At 37.1% G+C, this 21,833-nt stretch overlaps 1 protein-coding gene across 5 annotated transcripts in view; it reads left to right on the forward strand.

Moving 5' to 3' along the window:
* TOX (thymocyte selection-associated high mobility group box) overlaps positions 1–21,833 on the forward strand; it is a 310,502-nt gene that overhangs the window by 247,458 nt on the left and 41,211 nt on the right. For all 5 annotated transcript variants that reach the window (XM_005871646.2, XM_014544102.1, XM_014544103.1 and 2 more), the window contains exon 4: positions 13,801–14,082. In XM_005871646.2, the coding sequence (XP_005871708.1) occupies positions 13,801–14,082 (282 nt within the window). The remainder of the gene's footprint in view (positions 1–13,800; positions 14,083–21,833) is intronic.

Here is a 21,833-nt window from a genome sequence, read left to right on the forward strand (position 1 = left end):
CAGACAGACTCCTTGTTGCAGCATTATTTACACATTTCAGTCCCATCTGTCACTCATTAGTCCCTTGCTCGGAAGTCACACTCCTTCCTCTATAGCAATGTATTTTTGGTTACAGGAATTAATCCCCTCTGACTTGTATTGTAGTATGTCTCCCTACACTGTGAGCTCTTCAAGCACAGGGACAATCTTATCTGTCTTTCTTTCCTTTAGGACCTTTCATAATACGAGGCACCGAGTAAGTGTTCAGGAAAATATTTCTAATTGAATTTCCTTCCCAAGATATCAGTGCACACAAATCAGTCATTCTAGGTTCCAGCTGCACCTTCCCAAGTCAGCTTTTCCAACCATCCTGTGTTAAAGGAACATCTGAAAACATCAGATCATACACAGGGTCCATGGCACAGGTGCTCTTGTTATGATATGGGCTTCGAGGTCCAGCAACCTGTGACAAATTCCTGCAGACCCACAAATTAAATAACGGAAGAATCCCCTCTCTGGGCCTTTGGTTCTTCACAGGTGTGATGGTCTCACCTGGTTGTTGTGAGGGTTGAGTAGGGCAATGCATATAAACTTCTTAGTACTGTGCTCGATATATAAGTTGGGGCCAAGAAGTATTAGATAATATTAAAAGACAATGTAAGAGCACAATTACCAAAGGCTAGCTAGCACTGCGCAGTGGAGGACACTGACTAAGCCGTGGATAATTACCTATTCGTTAGGTAGAGCCCAGTTCAAATCGGTTGTAAATAAGTATACTTTCTTGGAGAAACAGGTTTACAATGTAAAGGATATTTGCTATTTTTTATCATTGAAACCAAAACTTACTTTATGTCATCATCACCTAGGGTTATAATCGTACAGAATTAAGATCTTTTAAAACGTTTTAGACAATAATTGTCAAATTTTAACATATATCGGATAGATGTTTAACCTATAAGTGACAGATTATTTCAAATTCTTAATTTTAGTTTTAAAAAGAACCTATATTAAAACCTAATTATTGGTTAAGTGGGTCTAATGTTAATGGACATTGAAAGATCAAAAAAAAATCGAAGCTATTTGTCCAAATTAAAATTAGAACATGTAGCTCACATATTCTAAACGAACATGTGTGCTTCTCTAATAATAATTTTATTATCACCAAGTTACAGGATAGAGTTTTAATTAGGCCCTTTATATCAGCAGAAGCCATGAATTTGGGATTAAAAACCTACTGCTATAACCAGTCTGGTTAAAGACTATGGCGTAATACATTCGGGCTCCAACTTTTATAAAAACCAGAGAACACTTCTAATAACACTTTTCTAATTTCATGGTTCAGTGCACAGTCAGTAAAGATTTAAATAATTCAAAAAGAAAACCTATTCTCTTTCTTTATTAGAAGTTTGAGTCAGGCAAGTCTTTGACATTTAATAGGTTTTTAACCCTTTTAATAACGTTTTATAATGAAATTTATTGGCAGTTGTTTTAAAGAAATGGTTATTATATTAACATGAATAGCAGTCAGTAGTTCTTATGATTAGTTTTGAGACCTTGACCTTATATGACTCAAAGTGTATAAAAGCATAAATGAGTGAATAATGTTAATATTGACTAAATTACAAATACCCAGAAATATAGAAACTGTATAAAACTACTTTCATCTCATTATCTAACATGCTATAAAATTTTGGCAGACAAATATTTAAATTTTTTAATTGTTTTAAAGAAGCTTAAGGTCATTTACAGAGTCAGATACTTTAAAGGAACTAAAAGACATTGTAATTTTCCTAGACTGATTTTACCCGAGTTATTAATACTACACTCAATAGAAGATGATTTCCAGCCTTTTCCTATCTTAGTTTCACGCTATTTTAACATTTTATAATATATTATTAAAAGGATTATTGAAAGATTTCCATAATAAAATAGTAATTTAAAATTGTACTTTTGTTCAAGTCCCCAATAAGTTAGGAGCATACAAATAGTCTGCATAGGGGAGCTATCTGGCCGAAGCAGAGTATAAGGCTTTAATTTTGCTTCTTGAACTGTACCTGTAAGTGAATATCATGTGTATCTAATGATTTAAGAGCCTCTAAATGAACTCAGAAATCACTTTTCTGAACTGATGTTGAGAAGTCAATATTCCACTTGACATCTCCACTTTTACTAACATCCCGTTAGCATGGCAGTGGAAAGGATGGGATTCAGTTAAGTTTTCAGGTTTACATATAGTATAGAGAATCCTTTCAGCTGACTTGTCATGCTATAACTACACAGAGCTAGTTCTCACAGGTAAACCACAACTCCCATAGGGCATGTCTTAGAGCATTTCCCCATTTTCTTATCACATATCCTTACAATCCATTCTTTTTGTGTCAATGCACACACTCTTTTGAAAGTGTTCTGAAAATAAGGCACATTATTCAATCCCTTCCCTGGGCACATCAAAGTAGAGGAGATGTGAACAGACATCAGCATGTTGGAATACACTTTAATATAAGATTATAGCCCCATGAGCAAAGCACTGCCTACACTTTGTAGTACAGAAACAAAAGACTCGATTTATACAAAAAAAGTGTGGGGGAGGGCACTTTGTTGACTCTAATCACAAGTAGAGCCAAAGCAGACTCAGACACTCCTGTTTCCAGAGGTGTACAGTTTTGTAGGAACTACTAATTCGAATGTTTTGGGAACCACAGGGTAGACCAGCTGATCCCCCAAACCTTTTTTTAAAAAATATATTTTATTGAATTTTTACAGAGGAAGGGAGAGGGATAGAAAGCTAGAAACATAGATGAGAGAGAAACATCGATCAGCTGCCTCCTGCACACCCCCTACTGGGGATGTGCCCGCAACCAAGGTACATGCCCTTGACCGGAATCGAACCTGGAACCCTTCAGTCCACAGGCCGACGCTCTATCCACTGAGCCAAACAGGTCAGGGCCCCCAAACCTTTTTAAATAAGGCAGAGCTTTTAGTCCATGAGCCTTCATGTCCTGCCATTAACTGGAATTATGCGAGATTCTCATTGTCAAGCCTGCCTGTTGCACATTGTGGTGTTTCCTTTATGTGATCTGAGCAGAGGGACCCTTTCAAGGGCACAGAGAAGCCCAGTGTTAAGTTTGGATATAAGGATGTTGATAGTGTATCAATAACAGTAGGCCACAAATAGTGTTGGCATGTGCCTCAATGTGAGTCAAAAACACCTTTCCTACTGTGTGACTAAAGGGCATACCTATACCCAGAACCTCCTGGCCTTCATCATGATCCAAAGGAGAGATTATATGTACAGAGTTGATAGAAGAGAATGGTGTACTACGAACTGAAATGCATTAAATGCATTAAATTTCTTGAACTTTGTATCTACCAGTTAGCCTATTAACCTTGATCAGGGAGCTATTAAAATCCAGGTTATAAGTTCAACATTTATCTGATCTAAATCTACTTTCCCACAATAAAGCCCTGTGCTCTGTGACATAAGCTGTCCAGCTTACTCCAGGGAAGGCCTCCACTAACACAAGCTTTGGCTACCAGAATGCTTGGTTGCAACTATTTCCAAGGCTCATTGTGAACTAGAACTAGTCATAAAAAGAGACTCAAGGATGATAAAAAATGCCAGGCATCCACCCATGAACCAGGAAGTCACAGTTAGATTCCCAGTCAGGGCACATGCCTGGATTTCAGGCTTGATCCCCAGGAAGGAGCGTGCAGGAGGCAGCAGATCAATGATTCTCTCTTATCATTGATGTTTCTATCTCTCTCTCCCTTTCCGTTCCTCTCTGAAATCAATAAAAAGCATATTTTAAAAAGCAATAAACATCAGAATCTTCCACAAAAGGTAATGGATATGAGCAACCACCACACAAATGCGTTTACATTTGACAAAATATCTTCTTTATCCCAGTTAATCCTCACAATCATAATATAAAGCAAGCATTTAAGGTCAGTACATTTCTCTCATATTTATCTCCTTAAAGCTTATCACAACCAAACTACATCAAATACTTATTTATCATATTACCTATTTCTCCCCACTAGACAGTGAGTTGCATAAGAGCAGGGATTTCAGTGTGCTTGGTCACTATGGTTTACCTGGTACCTAGAGCAGTGCCTAGCACATAGTAGGCGCTTAATAAATATTTGTTATTAAAAACTTATTACCACTATGACAGAGGTTGAAAAAGTTAGACAACTTGTTAGAAAGAGAGCCAACCTGATGATGTCATGAGCAGGGTTCCCTCCACTATAGGACAACACCTCCGATCTAGAAAAAGGAAGAGAAAGAAATCAAATAAAATGGCATAAAGTTGCTTTTGAATTATGTTTATAAAAATGAATACAGATGCACACACGGGGGCAACTAAGATACCTCTTTCTAGTGGATGTGAGCCAGCACCCGACAAGGAACATTAATAGGACATTGAGGACATTGAGAGGTGGGCTTTCCTCACTCCCTCTGTGGCTGTCTGACATTCAGTGTCTGATCATTGGTTCATCCCTGGGAGTTTTAAAATTAAAAACTGGTCAAATGATCTATGGCCAGTATAATTTTTAGCATGAGGTTTAAAACTCTCAATTATATTTTCCTCTAACACATCAAGTCTCTTTAGTAAGGAGAGGCGAGGCCACAGTTTGAAGGAGGAGGATGGCCAGGCATTGTGGAGGTTTCGGTGAGAATAAGGGTTTGATTTTGAGGTGGTATGAATCTTCTCCAAAGAAGGGGGTTCTAGAGAGTGCTATGTCCTCTCATTTGACAAGCATCTAATGAATTTTGCTCCAGAGTTTTGCTTTCCTGTGATAATTGGTTTTATAATGACTAACTACAAACTACAAATAGTCCATTTTAGAGTATTGTAAAGAAATCTGAGCCCTACGTGTTCACATTGTCTTTTGGGAGAAAAGTAGATCCCAAATGTTAAAAATCAAAACTAATGTTGTTTTTGGAACTTTAGAGTTGAAATCAAGTTATCCTGACCCAATATTGAATTTTAAAAAAACACACACATTTTCATAAAAATGTCCAGTCTTTCTTTTGAACCTCTTTTTGCCCAGTCTCAAAATATGGCATGTGCTTTGCATATGTATTTTCCAGATTTCCTCCCTTTTGACATTATCAGTCTTCAATGTCCGAAGTCTAATAGCAAAAAATGTTAAAGTTTATTTAAAGTACACATTTTTTTAAATAATAAATAGGTCACACAAGAAGGTCACATAGGAACAATTTAATTTGTTGGGACATCAAATAATTTAGCTTGCTCTTGGAAAATGCCTATAGAAAAATAACACATAAAATTTGATTATTAAATTTACCCACACATTTGTTCTGGTATATACATTTACATATTAATTGAATTCCTGGCAAAAATGTGCAATCAAATTAGGGAATTAAATAATATCAACATTTACATTCTTCTCGTAGCCTCTGAGAGTGCATTGTTCCTAAGAAAAATGGACCTGCTTAGCCTTCCTGGCCTGATTAATCATGCAAAAGCCAGGTTCAGAAGGCTTTATTTAGATGCTAAGGACGGCTAGTGTTTGATGGTGGGTATGAAAGGAACAGAGCATGAGCACTTGTCTCAGCCTAAGCCTGCAGGGTCTCCTTCCCGCCCTGGGGAAAGCACTCAACAGCAAAGGGTGTCAAACGCTGACAGACAGGGGTAAATGGAAGGGCTTCAGAGATTCCTCTCGTTCTCCTGTTCCTGCTGCAACTGGCAGACTTCCAGGCCTTGCCTGCAAAGACCACAGAAAGCAGCAGCTGGTGAGCCACATTAGCAAATAGGCCTCAGGCCTCCCCATGTTCCAGGCTCTGTTCACCAACTGCTGTTCACTCAAACAGCTGGATCACAGCGAGCCAAGATGTCGTTAGGGTTTTATGTGTACAACTGTTTTGATATGGATTGTCTGCTAGAGGCAGAGATAATGATAGCTTTCAAGGCTCGCATGTTGGACCGGGAAGGATGCTGATATTTGAAAAAAGAAAACAGACTCTGGAAAGATTGTGAAATGCACAGCTTTAAACACTGAAATGCAGGTCTTCAGTTCTGGTGCCATTCAAGTGCACAGTTTTAACGCTCTGTAGTCACTAATACAACTGATGTTGTTCCAAGAATATATTTTTGTTGTTGTTGTTATTACAATTACACCAATATGTTGCTCATTTAAAAAAAATAATCCAAGATGAGCAACCTGGGTATTGTTTTTTCCTTTTCTAAGAAAATCCAAGGAAAATAAGGGCAAACTCAGGCTGAAACATGTATCAGAGTGCCTGGAGTTTCTCACATGAGGGCTGTCCTCCACCTGCAGTTTTTATCACTGTAGGTAATTGGGCAAGAGGAGAAAGGAACATGGTGTTAGCATCAAGCCATGAATTACAAGCCAGGTCATGAGGGAGAATATATGATATCTGCTTCGGTTTCCTAATTGATTTTAATTGAGCTCTTGCTTTCTATTAATTGGAACAAGGTTTTGAAGAAACAAATGAAATCTTCTCTTTATCATCACAATCTTCCTCCATCATTTTAATTGACATTTTTTAGTTCCCGTAATTATAGAACAATGTTAGTCCTCAATAGAAAGCTATAAAAGCTAAGGAAATAGTTCTGACGAAAAAACAAACAGTAAAATCTAGCACCCATTTTTAATGGATTGAGTTTCTCCGATGGGAAGATACATATTAAGAGCCATTCGAAACTAAAATGCCATTGCTATGCAGTACTTTTTGCTGAGAAAAAAAATGAACCTCACTGGCCTCAAAATCACCAACAGGAGAAATACACATATTAGAAAGGACCTTTGAGACATTAGAGTCCTGGGAATGTAGCAAATGTAGTTCCCAAGAGATCAAGGATTTATAATACTGTGTATGTGAAGCCAGCGTCACCAATCCTAATTGTACCTGGCCTACACATCTATTCAGTGTAACTCAGGAAATATGTGCTTAGCCAGTGGTTCTCAACCTTCCTAATGCCGCGACCCTTTAATACAGTTCCTCATGTTGTGGTGACCCCCAACCATAAAATTATTTTCGTTGCTACGTCATAACTGTAATGTTGCTACTGTTATGAATCGTAATGTAAATATCTGATATGCAGGATGTATTTTCATTGTTACAAATTGAACATAATTAAAGCATAGTGATTAATCACAAAAACAATATGTAATTATATATGTGTTTTCCGATGGTCTTAGGCGACCCCTGTGAAAGGGTCGTTCGACCCCCAAAGGGGTCGCGACCCACAGGTTGAGAACCGCTGTGCTTAGCCCTGGCAGGTGTGGCTCAGTTGGCTGAACAACATCCCACGCACCTGGAGGTTGCTGGTTCGATTCCAGGTCAGGCACGTGCCTGGATTGTGGGCTCGATCCCCAGAAGGGGACATGCAGGAGGCAGCTGATCACTGTTTCTCTCTCATGGATCTCTCTCTCTCTCTCTCTCTCTCTCTCTCTCTCTTTCTCTCTCTCTCTCAAAAAAAAATCAATAAAAAGCATTCTAAAAGAAAGAAATGTGTGTTTAGTACCTACAATGGGCTAAGACCTGTGCTAGATACTAGGGCTACAATGGTCAATAAAATACGTTCTATCCCTGCTTTTTTGAGTTTATAATCTGTTAGGGTATATCAGTTAAATTAGGCTCAGCTGCATATAATAGAAAACTCAAAATGACAGTGATTCTAAACAAAGATAAGCATTTACTTCCCCTTCACATTAAAGACTCCCATAGTAAGTAGATTGTCCCAGCCTTGGTTGCTCTGTTATCGGTGGAAGTGGATTTCTTGCGATGTTGCCAGGAAAAGAATTTCCTGAGACTCACACGAAAGGATGAGAAGTATTTATGAATGTGGAAATAAACCCCTGGGTTTCTAATGTCCCATCTCTGCCTGTCTTGCCATGGAAGAAGTCCGGTCTTGTCTTCAGTACAGCCAGAATCAAGGTCACGGCCCGTAGTTTCTGCTCCATATTAAAGTGCACTCCAGTCCAGCATCCTGCGTGTGGAATCTGCACACCCTTGGGCCATGTGGCTGCTAAGACCACATGGCAATGGAGGGTGCAGGAGAGAAGAGAGAGAGAGAGAGAGAGAGAGAGAGGTCCTTTGTCTGGGATAACTACTACCAGGAGCTTAACCAACTAACTTTTCAAGATTTCATACATTCGCAGTAGATTCACCCTTTCCCCCAACCCAGCAATTATCTTTCTCCCAGGTTAGACTCGCAGGCCTCTGTGGTTCAGCACCTCCCCCTGTGCCATTTTGTCTTTACTGAGCATGTCCTTATCTTTCCCTGCTCTGCCCCTGCCCACCCCCGATCAAGGATGGAAAGGAGGGGGGTTCATCCTTGGTGGACCGATGCTCCAGTCCCTGGAGTGAGTGTAAAGCTGTAGCTTCCTAGTGAAGCAAACAGGCCTCTGTTTCCAGCTGAACATGCCCAACAATATCTGACTCCCCTTTGCTTTCTTTTCTTTATTAATATTAATAACTAGTCATTACGGTGATAACAGCTCCATAATAGACACTCAGGTCCAAGATGTTTTTCCAAGCTCTAATCACACCTTTTTGCCAGCAGAAAAGAACAAAACAAAGTGAATCTTTCCCTTTAGCAAGATTCCTCAGAAGTACCACACAACACTTGCACTTAGGTTTCATTAGTCAAAACTTGGTCAGATGGCCATACAAAGCTACAAAGGAAGGTAGGAAATGCCCTCTGTTAGCTAGCTTCTTGGCTAGACAGCTAAATAATGGAGGCCTGTCCCTCAGGACAAAAGTATAATGAGTGTCAAGGAGGGTACAGCTTGAGGTTTCTGTCATAAAGGGAAATAGACATCATTCAAATTTTTTCATCTTGTGAATAATGCTAGATCAAGGTCACAGAAAAAAAGAAAAATCATCAAACCGGTTATAGTAAGTTCATACTTGTAGTATTTATTTCTTCATTTATATGACTCAGCAAATAATTTTGAATACTTGAAATATCTAATTTAAATTAGTTGTGTACTGATCAAGATTACTCTCTAGAAAGTACATACACATTAGACTAAGAAATTTAAAAGTGGTGTCCCATAAAGAAATGCTTCCCAGTTCAGAGTAGAAAGGTTCTTAAAGCTTTGGAGATGAGCTGATTTTTGAACTTGACTTTAAAATATACTTAGAGCTTGGATATAAAAGTATTGTAAAAAGAAAACACATATGTAAAATAAAATGATCATATTTCATTTCTGCTTTAATCTCTGTTGGTAGAAAGATCTGAGAACATTTAACCTCTCCCATCCTCAATAAACTTGTGCAAAACAGTCATTCCTAAGGGCTGCCTCAAAGGGGAATTACAAAGCTCAATAAGTAAAAACACCGTGCAAACCACAAATCACTGAGCAAAGTGAGATTTTTTAAACTGCTTTTTAAAACTTCAGACAGCAGATGCTCAGAAAATGAATGCTAAAAGAACAGCATAGACAAAGACACGTCTTCAAGGGGGAGAGACATAGGCAAAGAATAGCAATTAACTGGGTTTGGCTGAACAATACAGTGTGTGAAGAACAGGTAGAGGCAAGAAGGTTTATTTGGAATCTTCAATGGCATGCCAGAGATTAGACTTAATTTGGTAGGCAGATATCATTGGGACGTTTTTGAGTCTATAGCTCATGAGGATTAATTTTGCAGTACCCTTCAGGGTGGATGTGAAGAGATGCTTTTTAGTCAAGTACTATTGTAAGTGGAGAGATAATAAAGGCCTGAAATACATGAATGGGTGTGGGAATGAAAGGGCTGATGGGAGGGATATTTTAGAGTAGACTCAATGGAACGCGGAAGAGTTTGAAAGGAAAGGAAAGAATCAAAAGTTACTAGAACATTTGCGTAGAGGTGACATGGCTAATGAAGGTGTCATCAACAGAAATTGGACACATTGTACAAAATAGGTTTGAGAAAGAAAACATCGTTCATGTTTCTAGCAGAGGTGATGTCCAAGGAGAGATGTCTAACAGGCAATTGCAGCGTTAGACCTGGAGTTTTGGTCAGAACTGTACATTTCAGTGTAAAACGTTCCCCATTAACAAAATCATGATGAATCTTTGCTGGGTGGAAGAAATGTGAATGAGTAACAGAATGTTAGGGAATCATTTAGGGGTGGTGGGAAGTTGTAGGAAGAAGTCAATAGAGGAGTCATGAAGAATCCAAGAAAGCAGCAGTTGTCATAAGCATGACATAAGTGAATTATTCACAATAAGTTAAAAATATTGGAAATAATACTTTACAAGTTGAGGTTGTGTATTTGACATTAAGACCTGTAATTAAATCAATATCTTTCTAGAAGGAAGCCAGTAATCAAAACATTTGCTTTCATTCATGAGCTAATTGTCAGTAAGTAATCAGATTCCATCCATATTTTCCCCATATTATCTATTAGGCAGTGACTGATACTGAACTGACTCTTATGAAAGCAAGATGAAACAAAAATACTCCAGCCCGGTCAGCATGGCTCAGTGGTTGAGCATCAACCTGCGAACCAGGAGGTCACGGTTCAATTTCTGGTCAGGGCATATGCCCTGCTGGTGGGCTCCATCCCCAGTGTGGGGCATGCAGGAGGCAGCCAAGCAATGATTCTTTCCCATCATTGATGTTCCTATCTCTCTCTTCCTCTCCATTAATTTTTTTAATTTAAAAAATAAAAATACTCCTCCTAATTCACAAATGTCACCATGGGTGTTAAGATCTATTTCTAAGTGCATCAGAGACCTAAGAGAGGAGTATGCTTTCTAATTTGTGCTCACTACCCTCTAAACAGAAAAAATTGTCCTTTGATTTGGTGTTAAAACTACTGTTTGTCTGCCTGACCTAACACCATTGGTGATAAGATATTTTCAACTACTGATGAGTCTGTTGAAAAAGAGGTTCCCTGTTGAGTACTTCACTATCCCTACCCGAATTGATTCTTTACCCCTCTTTTGCCATGCACCACCCCCTTCTACCAATAGTCCAAAGGTGGGAACACAAATTTTAGTAGTCAGTGATCTACCCTCAACACTAATTAACATGAGCAAGCAATCAAAAAGATTAAAAACTGATGAGAGAGATGGGTGATATAAGGTGAGATCGTTTTAGACTTTTGAGGACCCTTGGTTGTAGTCATGAATCTGGAAACTATATATAAGTTAACTTAAAAATCATCCTTTGCGGTATCATGTAGAAAACCATGATATTTCTGAAAGAGTGAGATTAAGAAGCAAGGTCCAAACAGATAAGTTACAAACTGTTCATGCTTTTAACCTGAGATTTATGTGAAGGAGAAATCGTGATATCAGTTAGCTAAATACTTTTGGAAAGATAATTTAGTTAAAATGTTTTTGTTAGTAAACATTTTTAATTTACAAGACTATGAAAATGTATTCTCCTACAAACATGTATGTTTGAACATGCATGTGAGTGCTTTGTTGGGTTGAGAGAGGGGCTGCCATGTATAGGACAGTACCCATATATGCATCCATTACTCTGGGCTCACAGTGAGAGAGTTGTTCTAAATAGAATCTAAGACAAAAATGCAATAGGACTTCAGGACTTGAGAGAGTTTAGTGTATACTACCGCTTCTGTGCATTTTCAAAAGTCAGTTCTGATTTTCATGGTACCCTATGACAGTGATACAACTTTAAGAATATCTGTAGAAGCCAGTATTATTTCATATGAAAGGTCAGATTATAGAATTTGGGGACAGCTAAGAAGGAAGAAAAACTATTTTAGTAAATGTGAGTGGAGGCAACATGAATGGACCAGATAAAAACAATCAATTTAGGCAGATAACATTTGACAAGGTGTTTTTGATTATTTTTAGTTAACTATAACTCTCTCTGTGGGAAACATAAAATGTTGAATCAGCTGCTTAATACTGTAGGAAATATCAAAGACTGAAATTGAGAGATCTTGATTTTAACTCCAACTCTGTGGCTTGGGGAAGTAACTTAACTTCTCTGGGGTTTATTCATTCTTATTTATCTATTTTTTTTAATTCTACAGACATTCAACAAGCCAGTACTATGGCCTCCTCCTAATAATTCTCTTCCATAGATGAAAAAATGTCACTAAGGATCTCTGAAGCTCTAATATGTATCATTGAATAGTAATGACTACTTAATGAGGGACTTCATAAAAAAGACAACTATGAGCTACTTTTGAAGGATTGGAGGAATATAGTTTAAATTATGGGGCATGAGGGGAGTTGTTGATTTGGACCAGAAAATGAGCAGGTCCAAAACCATGGGCCATCCTAAGCCCTCACCAAGAAGAGCCAGATTCTAGAACAGCGGTTCTCAACCTGTGGGACGCGACCCCTTTGGGGGTCGAACAACCCTAAGACCGTTGGAAAACACATATATAATTACATATTGTTTTGTGATTAATCACTATGCTTTAATTATGTTCAATTTGTAACAATGAAATTGGGGATCACCACAACATGAGGAACTGTGTTAAAGGGTCGAGGCATTAGGAAGGTTGAGAACCACTGTTCTAGAATATCTAGGACTGAATCTGAAGATGAAGCAGAGTAAGAGCTGGAAAGGTCTGAAGGGGTGATACTGACTAATAAGAGACCTCATGGTGAAGATGGTAAACCTACCACAGGCAGGTACCTCTTCCGTCACAACGTCAGTTTCAGACGGAAACAACTAAATTGGTAAAATGACTGGAGAGCATTAGTAGAAAATGATTTCATTACCAAAAGGAAAAAAAAATCTGTGACTAAGTTATTTAATTAACTTTTACAATATTTCCATGTCATGATAACATTTGCAGACAGGTAATTACTAGGCATTCTGACACCATGTGGAATTTTTTTTTTAATGAAACCGAGAAAGATAACATTATTCATTTTATTTATTAGTTCCAAAATGTAACTTTAACCACATCCCTTCATTGCTTTTCTTTTTTCCCATTTTTTCGTTTATTCTCTCTCTTGTTGTATGAAGCAAGAACTGCATAAAATCTCCAACGTCCCTCAGAATGAAAAAACAGCTGCTTCTATAAACGCCATGAAATATTCCCCATCATTCCCCATAAGTTTGAAAATGCCAGAGAAATGTTCAATGAAATCCACTATACTCCTCTTATACAACACATTTGATCTCTGGATACGTTAAGAGCTTCATCCTCCAATGCTTTTAATTCTAAGCCTTGCAGAAACAAAATTCATTGCTTGAATTACAAGAGTGAGTCTCATTAAGGCTAAAAAGCAGTGACCCAGATAGCATAATGGATTAATATGGTGACCTTGCAACTTTAGAGAATCACTTTCAAATCTGACTGTGTCGTCAAATCATTTCAATAGTCAGTTAATCAATTGGTTAATACCAATCTGTGAGCGTTCTTAGTCTGGAAGTTAGTAGATCATTTTGGCCAACACTAGCTATATAGAATTAAACTGAGAACAACAGCATGCTTAACTCCCAGACCTTTCTTAAATAATCACAATAAAAAAGGATTTCATGAATTGCTGTGAATGCTGTAATCACTAATTATATAGTGCTGACACTCTAATAAGCATCAATATTTTGAAACTTATACCATAAATATTTTTAATGATGTTTACGTTTCATCAGCAAATAAGGACTATAAATATAATTAATAGGCTCTTTGGTAATGAACTGTGATGTTGATTGAACTCTCAAATTCTATGGTAACAGCACCTTTAGGGTGAAACATACTGTTAGAGGAGTGGGGGAGGGGATGGAAATGTGTATAGTTCAGCAGGACATCTTCCAGAATTTTTAAAGTCTAAGGAATATTTTTTTTAATTTACTCAGAAACATGTTTGTGAAAATTATTCCTATCCATTTTCTTGTAGATGCAAGATATACGGAACCCAGAAGGAGCTCAATATAGCTCCCATCCTCAGATGGCAGCCATGAGACCCAGGGGTCAGCCTGCAGACATCCGGCAGCAGCCAGGAATGATGCAGCATGGCCAGCTGACCACCATCAACCAGTCCCAGCTGAGTGCTCAGCTTGGGTTGAATATGGGAGGAAGCAGTGTCCCCCACAACTCACCATCTCCACCTGGAAGCAAGTCTGCAACTCCTTCCCCATCCAGTTCAGTACATGAAGATGAAGGCGATGAGTCATCTAAGGTAGGACTACATTATTTATAGGACCTATAGGAAATGCTTGTTGCCTGAAAAGGTTTTCCTTGGAGCCTTCCTTGACCTGTAGTGGGTGCAAGTTTATGTCATCCAACTTAAACATTGATGGGGGACATACTTTTATTATGAAGCATGAGGTTATAAACTGAGTGAATTGAATCACCTTGTCCAATTACATTTTTAAGTCCCTAATAAATCCTTTGAATTTTCATGTATTAAGCATAAAAATAAGTTGCACCCACAAAATACAGGTTCTTCACAGTGAGTAAGCTGAATTTGCCACTCATTCAAAAAAGTCAATTTCAATTTAACCATTTTATTTTAAGAAGACCAAGATGGTGGTGGTGGTGGTGGTGGTGGTGGTGGTGGTGGTGGTGGTGTGTGTGTTTAATAGATAAAACTGTTGAGATCATCTGACCCAGTCATTTCATATTGAGGATCAGGAATGTAAGGGGCAAGGAAATTAATGACCCCCTTCCAAAGGAAAAGCTGGGCAATTCATTGCTTACCTGTTATTAGTCCCATGCCACTAAGTTTGTTTGACTATCTGCCTATCTGTCTTTGTCACATTAAGTTATCTGTATAGGAAGATGTGTCTTTAAATGTCCTTAGATTGCAGAATTCAAGGCAGCTTTTTCAAATGACTTCACCAAAAGCAAGTGCATTCTCCTTCAAAAACCAAAATTATCTCTTTATTGTCTTCCTTCTCAGCAGGCATCTTTAGGATTTGTCCAAGTGAGGACTCTTGTGCCTAATTACTATGAAAAACACTCACATGGACATGTGTACTTCTAGTTCCTTCTCTTTTTAAAATATTACTAATGAGTTGTCACTTGTGTCAGCCCTTAGATTTCTTTTCACTTTTGCAAGAATTTTGCTTTTGGGAAATGAAACTTGTCAACATGTTACCAAAGGCAGCGCTATGGGATTCTGATCTACTGTATATGGTTAATGTAAACTAATTTTTAAAAATCCAGATAAATAGTGACTCATAGATTTATTTAGCCTGATAACAAATGCAAGGCTGCTATATTGGCTACATTTTATTATTTTTGGTGTTCCTAATGCTCTGGCATTTTTGGAGCCTTAATCTTGGAAAGACTGCCCCTCCCAGGCTATCTATTTCCTAGAGGTGGTGAATGATGCCCCAGTAAGCCCACCTTTGATAAACAAACCAAGCAATCCAGAGCCCACATCCCAACTGTCTTCTTTATCAAATTCTCACATAATTTTCTTAAGAAAATGTGTATCGTTCTGATGGTATTCAACAGCCAATGAATATTTGGACATTAAGAATTTGGGGCCAGTTATTTAAATGTTAGATTATGCATGAATAATTCAAGTTAAATTCTTAAACATAGGTGATATGTACTATACTTCAAGGGGAAAAGTACAATATATTCTACTCACTCTGGCTGAGTGGCTCAGTTGGTTATAGTATTGTCCTGTATACCAAAAGGCCAGGGTACATACAGAAGGCAACAGATTGATGTTTCTTTCTCACATTGATATTTCTCTCTCTCTCTCTCTCTCTCTCTCTCTCTCTCCCTTTCTCTCTAAAGTCAATAAAAAATCCTTTGGTTAGGAGATATATATATATATATCATAGTAAAGATTATTTATACATCTGGGCTATATATTTTTAAGTATTTGTTGCTAGAATTTCAGAAAATTGATGTAAAATTAGTAGCATCTTTTGACAGTAAAGTTTATGCAGGATTATTCTTATTTACATAACACTTTCCACACTCTTCAACCTAAATTAGTAGACGTCTGAGTAGAAACCAGAAATTCCTGGAATTACATTCACAGATTCTGCCATTTTCTATTGGCCCATAAGGTCCATATCTTATCATTTTGCTGAGACATCAATTTGTATGTTATGAGCTTCCAAGCTGGTGTGAGAGTTTGCCAGTGAATAACCTATATCCAACCACTCAACATCAACCTCTCAAAATGATTTGTAGCTCACTATTAATGATTGTGTAGTATTTTATGGTAGAACCTATATTCTATAGGGGTATATTCTTGAATTAGTGATGTGTGAAGGCTTAGGGATAGATTTTTCAAGAAAGCCCTCATCAAAAATGGCTTTTTGTCTCTAGAAATATTTCTAAGCTCATGTTTAGTTTACGTGTATTTTCTATCTGAAGAATACCCACCCTCCCATTCCAAGGTTACATACTGTTCTTCACCTTCATTCTAATGCAAAATCCTCCTTACCATTTAATCAACTTATATTTATTAAATGGCTAAAAACAGTCCTCTGACAAAAATGTTCAAGCATTCTTCATCACAGTTAAAGATTAAACTGGGCTTTATATGTGAGCAGGATTTATGTGGAGTGTTCTATTGAAATAGCTCCATTTAAATGTGAAATAGCGTTAAGTCAAAACGATCATTTAAGTCATTTCTAACAAGAGAATTAAAAAAGAATATTTACTCTCACTGCAGCAAAAGAAGCCTTTAAAGCTTCCCTCTTAACACTTTATGCTCTCTTAAGCAATTACATATTAATTCCCATTTATCTAATTGAACAATTAAATGAAATATGTTTGTTTTGACAGAGAAATACTGTAAATATATCAGTAAAACAAATTATCACCTTATAAATACTACCCACAGTTCTGATGGCTATGGAGCTGTGTTGACAGCCTAAAGTCATAAACTAGACATACAGTAAAACATCAAAGACATATAAACTTGGGTAGCTTGTGGTTCTAAGCCTGTAATCCAGCACTTGTAATACAGTAGACACTTTAAGACACAAAGTCTCTGGCATTACAAGTATATTTATAGCACAGTATTTTCTTTAAGGAAATTATAGGCTAAGAATCACAATTTATATTTTTCCATCCTTTTACTTTCAACTTTTCTGCTTAAAATATCCTTAAGTTTTGTATGTGTCTCTTGTAAATAGCATATGGTTAGATAATCTTTACTTTTAAATGAAACTGACTTACATTAACATCAGTACTAAATATTTTGGTTTATTTCTCCATTTAAGTATGTTGTTTTCTATTTATCCCCATATGTCCTATGTTTCTTTTTTTTCTTACCTTCTTTAAATTTGTTTTTATTTTGCTCATTCCATAATTTCCATTTTAATATTGGAAATTTTATACTTTTTCTGTTCACTTAGTAGCTACCCCTGTAACACAAATGCATAAAAGTCTTACATTGATCGATATCTTTACCCTTCTTATTTATTTTAATTCCAAATCATGCTGGAGCAGTTATTGCTGTTGTTTAGTTTAATGATAATTTAATTAACTTCTATAATTTAGTATACTTCACAGAACATTATTTATTATTTTTAGTCTTTTTTCTTCAGATTTATTCACATATTTAATATTTTTTCATCTGGCATCATTTTCTCTATCCCTTTAAAATTTTATCACATGAGAATCTGTTGAGAATATAACTACCTTAAAAAGTACTTTCACCAGATATAGAACTTTAGTTTGATAGTGATTCTCTTTATGAAGATATTATGTTACTTCATTGAATCCTGATTTTCATTATTGCTTTTGAAAATTCTCCTACATCACTGTCTTTCCTTTGAAAGTAATCTGTCTTTCATCTCTGACTAGTTTTAAGATCTTCTCTTGCCTTTGTTGTCCTTTGGTTTTACTATGATATATGTGGGTTTCTTTAAATTTATCCTGAATTTAAATATTTCTATTTTCTATCAATTCTAAGAAATTTTCAGACATTATTGTTTTTCACATATTTCCTCTTGTGATTTTGCTCCATTCTCATCCTGTAATTCTGATAAGATATATGCTAGACTTTCTCATTCTATTCTCTATGACTTGTTGCTTTTACATTTTGCATTTCCTTGCCCCTCTGTATTTATTCTGATTGATTTATTTAAATCAATTCCCAGTTCATAATTTTTTTTCAGCAATACCTAATCTAAAACTAAAGCTGATCTACTGAAGTTTTCATTTCAATTATTTTATATTTCTGGTTTTATTTGGTTTCTTTCTCAAATATGTTTTGACTTTTTTACTTGCTTGCTTTTTATCTATATACTTAATCTCTTTTGTCCCTTTAAGCATTTGCTAATTCCTATATATGAAGTCTTTTGGGGTCTGATTCTACTCTCTGTTATTGCTGTTGGCTCTTAGTTTTAATGCCTTGTTTTATATTGCTTTTTGGCTTTTGAAATGAGAGCTGATATTAATTATGACTTTATGAGACTTCTATTAGACTTTATTTGAAAGTGAATTCCTCTAAAGATGATTTCTGTTTGCTTCTCCCAAGCATCTTAAACCATTATAATCTAGAATGACACTTGCCTTAAAGTTCTTCAAATCACCTTATTTGGGTAAATTGTTATAAATGCTGGCATTCAGGATATAAATTGATACAAATGCTGGCTTCTGTTTGTGGATTATCACAAGAGATATGTTTCCCCTGTCCGTTCAGTATCATCCTTGCAGCTCCTGGGTGGGCACATACAAGAGAAATCATTTTATGTCCCCCTTACATTGACACTGTAATTCTCTTCTGTCCTTACTTTAATAGGAAGACTTCTGCTAAACATCCAACTTCTGGTAAACAATGAGCTTTGTCTTCTATCTACTGTGCCTTTAACTCAATTTCACCAGGCTTAGCAACTATCTTCAAGATGAAAGCTGGCTTCGGTATTTTGCTTATTTCTCTGGGTTCCTGCTTTCATTCACTATTTGCATTTAAGAGAGTCTTATTAATTTGCTAGTTTCTCAGTGCATGTGCTTTTCCATAGTAACAGAAAGAGAAGTGGTTGTTGTTTTTTGTGGGGTTTTTTTTTCTCAAAGGCAATAGGATAAGTCACCAGAGCAACAATTACATAAGCCTTTAGAAAAGGACTTCTTATTTACCACTGTTCTAAAGGCAAGAAGATTCTTGGAATAAAGTAAAAATTATAAGCAGACGGGTTTCTATAAACAATGAAATCAAACAATGTTAGAGCTAGATGTCAAGTCACATTATCTAACAATAGGGCAGAATATTTAAAATTGGGACTTCAAATTCTGGTATTTTCCACCTTGAACTGTGTTTACTATGCAATTGTTCAACACTTCACATGCTATAATGTGCATGATACTTCTGAAGAATTTCTTATACCCCAGCAATTGAGAAAATATATATTCCTTGCTTATAAAATATAAAGTGTCCCATTGATTGAGGCTGAACTTAACAAACTAGTTCTGGGAAAATAATAAAATTCAGTCAAATAGCCAGTAAATACTCAATTTCAAATAATTCATTTGGGTGTATTCATTCAAGTGTATACTAGGAGAGTATTTTCAAGGTGTCTTTGTTCTTAGATGATTCATACCTTATGTGATTAAGCATATTTGATTAGTTCATAAAATAAAAATAAAGTGAGGCTAAACATAGGCACCTGGCATTTTATCCAGTGGAATGTTATCACAATAGCTATGCACTCTTTGCAAGGCCGGAGAAACCCTCCATCCAAAATATGAAGAAGTAAACACGATGCCCCAGATAGGCAAATTTAGATAAGACCAAGTGAATCCAACAAAATTTATAAATGTAACTAATAGGTGTATATAATTGCAATCAACTTTCTCACTTTAAACTGATGTTTCTGGACAGTAGCCCAAATTTTAAATATCTTCCATAAGGCTAATGAGTATCTTTGCTAAACTTATCCTAAAATAATAACCAGCTACGTTTGGCAGAATCAAGGATCTTTAAAACTGAATTTGCTTTACCAATTATGATACGAGTACCACGCCCCACACTTGTGAATCATTTCAAAAGTATAGCATCTCATATACGTTTTTTTATCATTGATGTTTTGAGTCATTGAATGTACTGTTTTTATTAGTGATAATAATAAACCCGATTGTAAAATGAAAGAAGGATTACAGCCTTGCTGATTTCACAGTAACTAGATGACTTACTTTCCATGCTTATTTGAAATTATTCTTATAAGGGGATTTTAGATTACATAGTTTAGACAAGAAGAGAGAGAGAAAGGATTTAAGTAGCAAAAATTTTCACTTACAGAAACAGTACCATCCCAAAAAGTGCTGTGATATACCCAGTTTCTATGGTGAAGGTTTTATAATATTTACTTTCTATGATAAGGGTTATAAGTGGAGTTCTATGTTGTTTGTTCAGCCTATTATGCAGATGGTGCTTGATTAAAATCTATTTTAAACTACAGCGATTACTGCAAGATGGTGTGCATTAAACAGCTCTCCCAGCTCCATTACAGGCTGTGGGACCGCCGCAGTTTATTTTAAATATGCTGGTAGACGTTTCTAGCTTCTCCAGGGACAATTCAATAGCAGTGATTCTCTTTCCTTGAGAGCTCTAACTCCTGTACTCTGTATTCTTAAGTATTATCTAAGCAACACTGTTAACACATGTTTTTTTAAAGTGAAAAATTATTGTTTTCTTGTGATAAATAAGTTAAATACATCACTATAATTAAGCAATAAGACATAAGAGGAGGTGGATTACCAGAAGCCTACGGATACCTCTAGGGGTTTTGTAGAAGTAAATCTATATCTACAAGTAAGTTGCCCAAAGCACATGCACTGTGTGAAGCTTATGAGAGGAATTTTTTTGTCTTTTGGTATATGTGTTTATTTATTTTGTATGCTTTCATTGTGAAATGAGTCTGTGGGGTATTAGGATTAGAGTTAAGGCCTAGCCATGTATTTAGTTACTACAATTTTCATATAACTTTTATATGTGTTTTCAGATGCCCTTCACTTTGTCATTCTAAGCCTTTGCCCATTGCTGTAGAATAAAGGAGTAGAAATGGATGATGATCCATTGCATGTAAGACACTATAGTGATGCTGTGAGAATAAAAGATTCATGGTACTTGGTCCTTGCTTTCAATGTGCTTACCATTGTGGGGAGTTTATATGTTTACATTTCATGGTTTCTTCTATATTCTAAAGATTATGATGTTGGCATTAAATTTAACTCTCCAGTCTTGGGACCCTAGTAACTTTATAAATATTGTACTCAAAAACAATGCCCCATACACAATACCATACTGTCTAATACAGTAGCCACTGGTCATGTATGTCCATGTACATTTAAATCTAACTAATCTAACTAAATAAAATCTATATAATAAAGAGCCAGGGTCCTAACTACTGTTACGACTGAAGCCTCGACTAGACCGGAAGTCAGTGCTGGGTTGTGGTGGCTGGGGCAACTGACTGGGGCCGCTTTGGGTGCCCTGACCCAGCACTGACTGCCTAGGGGGCTGCAGATCAGGCCCGGAGAGAGGCCTGCAGAGAGAGAGGCAGGTTCCGATCCGTAGCCTCTGTGGCAGCCATTGATCAGAACTTGCCTCTCTTTCTCTCCTGGCCTGGCCAACAGCTGTGCCTCCATTTCTCTCCAGGCCTCTATCAGGGCTGCTGATCAGCCCCGCCTTCCCGCCTTTCTGATCAGGCCCCGTTGATAGGCCCAGAGACGCTCACGGGCATAGAAACTGATCAATCACAACCAAATCTGGGTCAACTATGAGGAGCCAATGGCTGCCTAGGAGGCGGAGCTTTTGACACTGACTGGCATAGAAACTGACCAATCAGAACCAAATTGGCTAGCAGAGGAGGGCAGTTGGGGGCGAGATCAGACTGGCAGGGGAGGGCAGTTAGGGGCAATCAGGCAGGCAGAGGCAGTTAGGGGTGATCAGGCTGGCAGGGGAGAGCAGTTAGGGGTGAGATCAGGCTGGCAGGGGAGGGCAGTTGGGGG

The sequence above is a fragment of the Myotis brandtii genome, unplaced genomic scaffold (assembly GCF_000412655.1).
Source record: "Myotis brandtii unplaced genomic scaffold, ASM41265v1 scaffold351, whole genome shotgun sequence".
Taxonomy (NCBI): Eukaryota; Metazoa; Chordata; class Mammalia; order Chiroptera; family Vespertilionidae; genus Myotis; species Myotis brandtii.